This window comes from Saimiri boliviensis, chromosome 8 (assembly GCF_048565385.1).
Source record: "Saimiri boliviensis isolate mSaiBol1 chromosome 8, mSaiBol1.pri, whole genome shotgun sequence".
Taxonomy (NCBI): domain Eukaryota; kingdom Metazoa; phylum Chordata; class Mammalia; order Primates; family Cebidae; genus Saimiri; species Saimiri boliviensis.
In genome coordinates this window covers 90,859,109-90,869,382 of record NC_133456.1, presented here as the reverse complement: position 1 = coordinate 90,869,382, position 10,274 = coordinate 90,859,109, and the positions used below count along the sequence as shown (strand labels likewise).

Here is a 10,274-nt window from a genome sequence, read left to right as displayed (position 1 = left end):
CTCCCTCCGTTGCGCGCCGCTTCCTCCAAGCGGGCCGGGCGGGGGAGGAGGAAGAGGGCTGGGCTGGAACTAGCAAGGGGATATTCCTCTCCCGGCTTGAGTCAGACGCGGGCGGATCCGTCCTCCCCCGTTCCCTCCCAGGAGACGGGAACTTACTTCATTTCCCTGGGGCAGGTTCGCCCACGTTACCAACTCTCTCCCCCTCCCCCAATTCCCCGGTCCCTTCCAGCTTCCGCGCCCCCTACCCAGCTGGGCAGGACCCAGGTCGCGCTGCCACCCCCTCTTCGGGGAAAGACGGCCGCAGCCGCAGACACCTGGGGGCTGGGGCTGGGGGTGGGGGCTCCCTAGCAGCCGCCGGAGCGTTGTCCAACACGTGAGACTCATGTGATGAAGCCGGGGGAGGGCGGGCAGGTCGCTCCTTCCCTCCCCGGCAGTGGCCAGACGTGCCTGGAGTCACAGGGTAGAACACGTAGCTCCAACCCACCCACTCGCTCCCATTTAACCCAGCCCGCAGCCTCTCCATTACTCCTCGGCTTGCCCCCCCACCCCCCCACTCCGCCCTAACCTCCCCCCCCCAACGCTCCCTCCCGCCTCCCCGCCCGCTCCACTTCTCATTCACTTGGCTCGCACGGCGCAGACCGCGCAGGGAGCACACACCGCCAGTCTGTGCGCTGAGTCGGAGCCAGAGGCCGCGGGGACACCGGGCTATGCACGCCCCCAACTGAAGCTGCATCTCAAAGCCAAAGATTCCAGCAGCCCAGGGGATTTCAAAGAGCTCAGACTCAAAGGAACATCTGCGGAGACACCCCCGAAGCCCGCTCCAGGACAGTCCTCAACCGAGACGCTCCGCTAGTGCAGACTAGAGCGCGCAGTGGCCCCGGCTCGCCGCGCAATGGAGCGGATCCCTAGCGCGCAACCACCCCCTGCCTGCCTGCCCAAGGCACCGGGACTGGAGCACGGAGACCTACCAGGGTAAGTTGGCACTCCTCGGCCCCTTCAAGCCTCAGCTCCAGCCCCATGTTATGCGCCACTCTCAACTTGGAGCAGCTCCGGGCGCACCGAGGGTGGGGGGTGGTCTTGCCCGGCCAGACACCTGCAGCCTTGCGCACGCAGTCATGACCCTTCTTGGTCTCTGGTCCTGCAGGATGGATTTTGCCCACATGTACCAAGTGTACAAGTCAAGGCGGGGAATAAAGCGGAGCGAGGACAGCAAGGTAAGGAAGTGCACCCCTGGGAACCCCGCGCTCAGCCCCTCGCGCGCGCTGAGTTTCCAAGAAAAGTTTTCTTGCTTTGAGACTGGCGAGGGGATGCAGGGTGTGGGCTCGGTACCTCTACTGAATGGCTTGAAAAGAAGGGGCAGATGATGGCTCTGGGTGCTACTCTGCTCCTCTGCCGGAGTCTTGCTGCGGGGCTGGGAGAAGGATAGCCCCCTTCCCCGGGCGCCCACCGCCTCCCCGTGCGTCTTGCAGGAGACCTACAAATTGCCGCACCGGCTCATCGAGAAAAAGAGACGTGACCGGATTAACGAGTGCATCGCCCAGCTGAAGGATCTCCTGCCCGAACATCTCAAACTTACAGTAAGTGAGAAGCTGGCCCGTTTCCAACCCAGCTCCTTTCCCAGAGGGCGGGCGGGGGTCACTCGCCGCCTGCAGGTTCCGCGCGGAACTGCACACCAGACGGGCGGATCGGAGCTAGCCGGCGGCTCTCTGGTAGGGTCCCCCTCCCCAGTCCTGGCGTTTTGTGGTCGATTCATGCAAATGAGGCGAGAACCGCTTGGACCTCTCCAAGTTGGCTCCAGCACCAGCTGGCCTTCCTTTTCAAGAGTTTAACTTCTGGTGATTTTCAGGATTCCCTAGTTTTTCTCAGTTAAAGGACTACGCCAAGCAGAACGCACGTTTTATTTACCCCTTCCCCTCCACCACTCCCTCCACCTTTTTTCTTGTTAAATAAGGGGACTTGCTTTGGCGTGTCCTTTTTTACTGCCTGTCCTTTCTTGACAGTAGCCCTCAGCTACTTGGCAGCCTTTGGTCGGGGAAATGGAAAAAAAAAAAAAAATTGTATTTCGGGAGGAACAAAAAAGCCTGGATGAGCTGGAAGTTCTGAAAGGGTGTAAGGAAAGAAGTAGGAGAAGCCTCTTGGCTGCCAGACATAATAGAGGTCTCTCTCCGAGTTGACACCACTGCGGGGAAATGTTATCTCTGGATTCTCCTGAGTTAAGGTCAGCAGAGGCTGCTGGAGAAATTTATCTGTCAAAGCATTTTCCTGAGTAGTCGCAGCTACCAAAATGCCTCCAAAGATAGAAGATACCGTTTTTTTAAATTCTTTAAAGAATTAAAGACTTGAGTGTGTTTATATGTTTTTTTAAAAGCATGATCTACAGACTTAAAACAGCCAACCGGGAAAGACTTCCACTTTTTTTTTTTTTTTTTTTCTATTAGAGACATTTCTCATTGCTAATAAATGTCCCAAAGGTGGGACTTTCCTGACCTCACAGCTGACTAAGGCTCTTTTCCTTCCAGACTTTGGGTCACTTGGAAAAAGCAGTGGTTCTTGAACTTACCTTGAAGCATGTGAAAGCACTAACAAACCTAATTGACCAGCAGCAGCAGAAAATCATTGCCCTGCAGAGCGGCTTACAAGCTGGTGAGTGCTGATTCTGGCTGTCCTCGTCTTTATGAGTTTGAGCACATATAGAGAGCCTGTGGGCTCAACATCTGATGTAAGAAACATGACTGCAACAAATTGCTTATGCACGTTCATTGGGGGAGATGCAGTTTTATCTTTCCTAAAAGGTCAGACTTTTCATTTGAATCCTGTGTGCCACCTGGCATGAATACGTATTAGTAAAATGATAAGATATTCCTGTGGCATTTTGGCTTGAGAGTCTCTGGGTTCTGGGAGATTTCCCTACTCCCTTTTAAAATGCCAAGGCACCTATAATTTGCACTGTGGGTGTTTTACAGTTGGTCTTCTTAGCCCTCTGTCATTGGAGAAGAGATTGTGGGTATGCCCCAGTCTTTTCCTGTGTCTTTGCTTCCTTGTTACTTGGTGTGTGGTGTGATGCTGGCAAGATACAGCAGGAGTTTTTCCTGCATTTCATGTGGTTCCCTGAATAGCCACTAGGTATCTTGGTGAATTGCACAATCTAGTGAAACCACTGAAGTTTCATCATTTGTTTCTTCTGACTTCCAGAGAATCAGAGTCACCTTCTAACCTTCTAGTCTCACTCTTTCCAAATAATACTGTACAGACTGGGGGGAATTATTCTACCCACTTCCTCATTTCATTCTTCTCTGTCTTCCTCTCAAAGTCTCATATGAAAATTGCAGAATCCCAGCAAATGCTTCTGCTAGTTTCCTCATTAAAAATAGGAAGATGGTCATACCTAATGTCTTGAGAATCATGGATAGAATATATGGGGAAAAACATAGAAATAGAGATCCTAATTAAATATCACAGCATGACTGCAACTTTTACAAGTCATTGAAAATATAAGTTTACTTTAGGTGATACTGTTCCTTCATTCTTTTCCTCATTTTATGACTATCCGGCCTCTACCCATTTTGCCATGATGCAATGTTATATGCATTGACTCTTAGGTTTATAAGTATATCAGAAGGTTCTCTGCTGCCTCGCTTACATGGAAAACTCACGAACAACCTATACATTCCAAAACCGGGAAAACAGCCCATTTCTATCAATTATGGTCCATTTCTGTGATGGAATATTATGCAGCCACTAAAAAAATCATATTTTATCTGAGTGTTTGCATATGGATTATTTTAATTCTTTATACTTTCCAGTGTAATTCTTCTCTGAGCATATTATTTTTAGAGTTAGGAACACAAATCAGTAATGCAATTTTTTTTTTTTTTTTTAACAAAAACAAAAGCCCCCTGGTGTTTGGGGCGTAGGTATCCCGGTGTACCACAGGGCCTTCTGAAATGTCTTTCTTTGGATCTGTGTTTCCCCAGGTGAGCTGTCCGGGAGAAATGTCGAAACAGGTCAAGAGATGTTCTGCTCAGGCTTCCAGACATGTGCCCGGGAGGTGCTTCAGTACCTGGCCAAGCATGAGAACACTCGGGACCTGAAGTCTTCGCAGCTTGTCACCCACCTCCACCGCGTGGTCTCAGAGCTGCTTCAAGGTGGTACCTCCAGGAAGCCATCAGACCCAGCTCCCAAAGTGATGGACTTCAAGGAGAAACCCAGCTCTCTGGCCAAAGGCTCGGAAGGTCCTGGGAAAAACTGTGTGCCAGTCATCCAGCGGACTTTTGCTCACTCGAGTGGGGAGCAGAGTGGCAGTGACACGGACACAGACAGTGGCTATGGAGGAGAATCGGAGAAGGGCGACTTGCGCAGTGAGCAGCCGTGCTTCAAAAGCGACCACGGACGCAGGTTCACCATGGGAGAAAGGGTCGGCGCAATTAAGCAAGAATCCGAAGAACCCCCCACAAAAAAGAACCGGATGCAGCTTTCAGATGATGAAGGCCATTTCACTAGCAGTGACCTGATCAGCTCCCCGTTCCTGGGCCCACACCCACACCAGCCTCCTTTCTGCCTGCCCTTCTACCTGATCCCACCTTCAGCGACTGCCTACCTGCCCATGCTGGAGAAGTGCTGGTATCCCACCTCGGTGCCAGTGCTTTACCCAGGCCTCAACGCCTCTGCCGCAGCCCTCTCTAGCTTCATGAACCCAGACAAGATCTCGGCTCCCTTGCTCATGCCCCAGAGACTCCCTTCTCCCTTGCCAGCTCATCCGTCCGTCGACTCTTCTGTCTTGCTCCAAGCTCTGAAGCAGATCCCCCCTTTAAACTTAGAAACCAAAGACTGAACTCTCTAGGGGATCCAGCTGCTTTGCTTTCCTTCCTACTTCCTAAAAAACAACAAAAAAGTTTTTGTGAATGCTGCAAGATTGTTCCATTGTGTATACTGAGATAATCTGAGGCATGGAGAGAAGATTCAGGGTGTATGTGTGTGTGTGTGTGTGTGTGTGTGTGTGTGTGTATGTGTGTGCCTGCGTGTTGGTATAGGACATTAAGGCTCCTTTTGGCCTAGGGAAGTCACGAAGGATTGCTTGACATCAGGAGACTTGGGTGGGGGGATTATAGCAGACTTTTGGGCTTTTCTCCACCCAGAGAATAGCCCCCTTTGATACACATCAGCTGGGTTTTCAAAGCTTCAAAGTCTTGGTCTGTGAGTCACTCTTCAGTTTGGGAGCTGGGTCTGTGGCTTTGAGCAAAAGGTACTTTCAAAAGAGGGCTTTCCAGAGCACAGCTCCCAACCAGCTGTTAGGACCCCACCCTTTTCCCTTTATTGTCAGCGTGACTCACCAGACGACCCGGAGAGAGCAGTCAGACCGAGCTTTCTGCTCACACGGTGAGGTAGCAGGCATTGGCGTAGCACGGTAGTGGTTTGGGGAGGTTTCCGCAGGTCTGTTCTCCACCCCTGCCTCGGACGGATATGGAGAATGTAGTTCCCTACTCAGGCTTTTGTAGTGATTAGCTTACTAAGGAACTGAAAATGGCCTGCTTGTACAAGCTGAGCTGCCCGGGAGGGAGGAGTTCCCTGGGCCTCCGGCACCTGTTTCTAGGTCTAACCATTAGTATTTGCTGTTCAGGGAACCAAACCAAGGTCTGAGAGACGCAGACACACCAAGCAAGCACCCCAAAGTGCACAAAGCTGAGTAACAAACTGCTCCCTTCAAGCAGAACTAGACTCACTTTTCAATTCTATCCTAAAACTCTTTTTAACCAAGCTTAGCTTCTGAAAGGCCTAACCAAGACTTGGCACCACCAGATCGTTTCTGTAGGCTAATTCCTCTTGCCCAACGGCATATGGAGTGTCCTTATTGCTAAAAAGGATTCTGTCTCCTTCAAAGAAGTTTTATTTTTGGTCCAGAGTACTTCTGTTCCCGACGTGTCCAGCTAGCCCGGCAGCAGCTTTTCAAAATGCACTATATGCCTGATCGCTGATCGTGTTTTTTTTCTTTTCCTGTTTTTATTTCGGTATAAAGTCGTTGCCTTTATTTGTAAAGCTGTTATAAATATATATTATATAAATATATTAAAAAGGAAAATGTTTCAGATGTTTATTTGTATGATTACTTGATCCACACAGTGAGAAAAAAATGAATGTATTTCTGTTTTTGAAGAGAAGAATAACTTTTTTTCTCTAGGGAGAGGTACAGTGTTTATATTTTGGAGCCTTCCTGAAAGTGTAAAATTGTAAATATTTTTATCTATAAGTAAATGTTAAGTAGTTGTTTTAAAATACTTAATAAAATAATTCTTTTCCTGTGGAAGAGAAAGATGGTCTCCTGATTTTTTTTTTTTTTTTAATTACTCAATTGGTGTGATGTGGCTGACTTCCATGCCCTTTTTTCTTGGCTGAAACAAACCAGTTAATCTCAGTGTAATTTCATTTAGCTTTTTATGTGCTTTGTATTCAATCAGAATAAGCTTAGTCAACTTGGCAGGTAAATACTGGTTTAAGTTTTTTTTAACCCTTGCCAGAGTTTCATGATCATCTTCTCCCTCTTTCCAGAGTTAAGTTAAAAGCATATATTCCCCCACCTGCTTTTGTCGTGGTTCTTGGAACTTGACAGAAAACCAAGGTATGATACTGTGGGCCGCAGCGTCTGGGAGCTTGCTGAAGGGAGAGGCACATTGAGAAAAGATTTACTGGATTATTATGCAATACCAATTGATGCTGGGATAGCACCTCTTTGCCAAAGCAGTCTGGCTTTTTCAAATCTAGCAAGGTCTAATGGATTTGCCATATCCTGTCTTATTCCTGCTGGAGGTAACATTCCATAATTATTTTCTACATCCTTCCTGGACTTCCTCTCCGGTGTGTTTGTGCGTGAATGAATATTGGTGTTCCTTAGAAAGTGCTCTTATTAAAAAAAAAAATTCCATGGGAAAAGTGGGAAATGACCCAGTCATGTATTTTTGCCTCTCTCCTTTGCCTTGATTTGCAACATTCCTGTGGGATACTCCCTCTCAGAGGTGTCCTGATGGCCAGCACCTGGCTCAGCACGCTCCAGCTCCCAAAGCATCCCAATCTTCCAGAACCCCCTGGTGGTCTGCAGCACAGCAGGGAAGCTGCCCCTAGGGATTTCTCAGCCAGGCAGAGGTTCCACCTGACCATGAGGACGGCTGGCTTCACTGCCACCTTCCCTGTTTCCTGATGGGCCAGCAGGTGAAAGCGAGCATTTTCTCTTGCTTGTGCTAGGTGCATGCGGAATGCACATAACTGTCCCCAGCCACATGATGTTGTGCAAGGAGCCGGGACCAGGAGTTGGAGGCCTGGCATCGATAGCTGGTGGTCTATCACCTCCCTCTCTGTGCCTGCTCTTGACTAGATAAGAGTTCTGAGCCCTTCTCACAAGTCCTACAGCAGGCAGATGGCAAATTCTGTAAGCCACTGTTTCTCCCAGCTCAACGCCTGGGTTTCCAGGTCTCATGCCTTCGAAACACCTCAATTGCCTCATGAGTTGCTAGCCTTTTTTGGAAAAAGCCCAACAAATCGAACTTATCCTGGTGATAGAGCCGGGGGTTGAAATCAAGACAAAACTCTTTGTATGACCCTCTCTTTTTCCTAGGCCACTGCGGGAGGAGTAGCTATGGGTAAAGAAGGAAGTGGTTGGAGCAACCTGAACTAAAAAAAAAAAAGATTTGAGGGTTCCACACACAGTCAACCCAGAATCGCGCTACATGGGAACCTGCCCCTGACACACAGCCCCCAAAGTTGCAGCTGTCCCTCCACTGGATTTTCTGCTTCCAGTTCGCCCTTAACCTTGCTTCTAGCCCAGTTTTAGCAGCACCCACGTGCGCTCAGAGGGGAGTACGGGGGAGGGGCGTGCACCCCAGCCTAACGCCTACTGCGGACAAAGAGGATCTCTGTTTAAAACGCGGGGTATGTGAGTGTCAGGGGGTGAAGCACTGGCTCCGGGGCCAAGGAGAGGCGGCAGGAGGCAGGGGAGCGGAGGCTGGGGATTTGGCCGCCTTCAGACAGGGCGTGATCCGCCGGGCCTGCCGGGATGGTCTCACCCAGCGCTGACCTGCCTCGCCTGTTGACACAACGTCACGTTTCCGACTGCAGCCCTTTCATGTGCGGCCCGCGGCTAAAAGCGGCTGCCGGTTCCTGGAAGCAGACGTGCCTGGCACCGCGTCAGCAGAAACCTGATCCCCGGGGAAGCTTGGCAAGGCCTCGGGATCGCTCGGCCCCCAGAAATAGGGCCTGGCAGCGGGCGCGGGACGCCCCCCCTCGCTCCCAGCAGGAGGGAATCCGAGCGCTCCCCCGACAGGGCTGGGAGGGAGAGCTGGGTGGGGTAGGGAGCTGGATTTAGGCAGAGCACCGAGACCTGGGCTTAATTAACTAGAAGCTAGAAACTTCCCACGGGTCATCGCTCACGAACGCACGTCAGACAATCTAGAAGTATCATTATGGGTACTATTACAACTCGCATTTTGTAGATGAATAAAAGCAGGCTCAGAGAGGCGAGGTAACTAGCCCAAGGTCACACAGCTTCTGAGGGCCTGAAGCTTTTGTAGGGTGGTGGATCTGCTGGTTTGCGGATCTCTTAATTGGATCCAAGACGAAGGCTTTCACAGAGCCGAGTTGTTAATGACTGTAATAATACAAATATGGATATTTATGATTAATAATAATTACAGCAAATGTGTTTGTGGCACTTACTATTTTCCAGGCACTCTGCAAAGTGCTCTACACACAATAACTTAATTATCACAGCAAGTCCATGAAGTAGGTAAATTAGTGTACAGTTAATCAACTGTAGGAACAGAGAGGTTAAGTAACTTACTCAAAGTCACACAGCTCCAGTGATGAACTGTAATTTAAACCTAGGAAATTTGGCTGCAAAGTTTATGTGTTTAACTATAAAACCACACTACCCTTCTAGCTAAGTTAATAATAGTAAAAGTAGTAATAATTACAAATATTACTCTCCTGTTTTGAGTACTTTCTTTGTGCTAGGTATTAACCACTTCCTGTGACTTGCCTCTACTGCTTATAGCATCTGTGAAGGGTAGATATTAACATACTCCTTCTTTAAGTAAAAAAAATTTTAAACATGCTCATTTTATAGATGAGAAAACTGGAATTCAAAGGAAGGAAATGCCTCATCTGAGGTGACACATCACAGAAGGGACAAAGCCATCCCTTTCTCTGGCATGGAACTGCTTCTACACTGAGTTTCTGTGATGTTGAGCTTTGATACATATTATCTCATTTAATCCTCAAAATACTCCTGCAGAATAGGTACTATGATAACAGCCTGTGGATGAGATAACCAAGCTCAGAATAAAGTTATTTGCCCAAGTCTTGATTTGTTCCTTACCAATGTCCCCACATACTGTCCCACAGCAAAGAATGGGCCCATCCTCTGGCTAGAGAAATTAACCTAGCAGGACAATCACAGAATATGGGATGGGGGGGCCTATAGGTTGACTGTGCTGAGAACCAGAATCTAAGCTTGAAGAAACTATATCAAAGTATTTTGGGCTGGGCACAGTAGCTCATGCCTGTAATCTCAGCACTTTGGGAGGCCTAGGTGGGAGGATCACTTGAGGCTGGGAGTTTGAGACCAGCCTGGGCAACATGGTGAAACCCCATCTCTACAAAAAATACAAAAATTAGCCAGGCATGGTGGTGCATGCCTGTAGTCCCAGCTACTTGGTAGGCTGAAGTGGGAGAATCACTTGAGCTCAGGAGGTAGAGGTTGCAGTGAGCCGTGATTGCTCCACTGAGCTCTAGCCAGGATGCCAGAGAGATACCCGATCTCAAAAAAAAAAAAAAAAAAAAAAAAAAAAAAAAAAAAAGCGTTCTGTCTGTGGGGAAGGGGAGAGATTCCTTTTCTTGTGTCTCTCCTAAGGTTAGGAAAGGTGCAGGCCCAGGGGACTAGCAAGCTATGAACCAGCGGGGGCAGGGCAGTTCTGCTGGAAGGAGGCAGGCTGAGACTGCGTTCCAAGCTCTCTCTCTGGAAGGGAGCCTTTGCGAGCTTAAAGACCAGGCCACTGCAGCTCCTGTCCCTCTCAGATTTCTTTGGCCCACCCACACCCTGGCCTGTCTCTCCCCTTTGGCCGCAACCCAGTACTTGGCTGGTGAGGGGTACGCAAGAGGCTGCCTGGTTTTGTGGAATGGGGCCAGGATCTCAGGTTAGAGAGGAGACAGCATGTGTTGTGTTCCCACGTGGTTTCACCTGAAGACTGTGTGTTAATGGGATCGGCGTGTTCTCCTGAGACCCAGCATTC

General features: G+C 49.3%; 1 protein-coding gene across 1 annotated transcript; it reads left to right on the top strand.

Annotated features, from left to right (window-relative positions):
• Window positions 1-561: 561 nt before the first annotated feature.
• On the top strand, window positions 562-6,307 carry BHLHE40 (basic helix-loop-helix family member e40). Its single transcript, XM_003927124.4, has 5 exons — window positions 562-972; window positions 1,145-1,214; window positions 1,470-1,577; window positions 2,520-2,643; window positions 3,975-6,307. Exons 1-5 carry the CDS (start codon window positions 893-895, stop codon window positions 4,829-4,831), a joined length of 1,239 nt encoding a protein of 412 aa, XP_003927173.1. The 5' UTR covers window positions 562-892; the 3' UTR covers window positions 4,832-6,307.
• The last annotated feature ends 3,967 nt before the right edge of the window (window positions 6,308-10,274 follow it).

Excerpts from the sequence above, each read along its gene's own strand:
- BHLHE40 (XM_003927124.4), top strand. The coding sequence starts at position 893 with ATGGAGCGGATCCCTAGCGCGCAACCACCCCCTGCCTGCCTGCCCAAG. Across the intron at positions 973-1,144 it reads GAGCACGGAGACCTACCAGG|GATGGATTTTGCCCACATGT; the intron begins GTAAGTTGGCAC and ends CTGGTCCTGCAG. Across the intron at positions 1,215-1,469 it reads AGCGGAGCGAGGACAGCAAG|GAGACCTACAAATTGCCGCA; the intron begins GTAAGGAAGTGC and ends TGCGTCTTGCAG.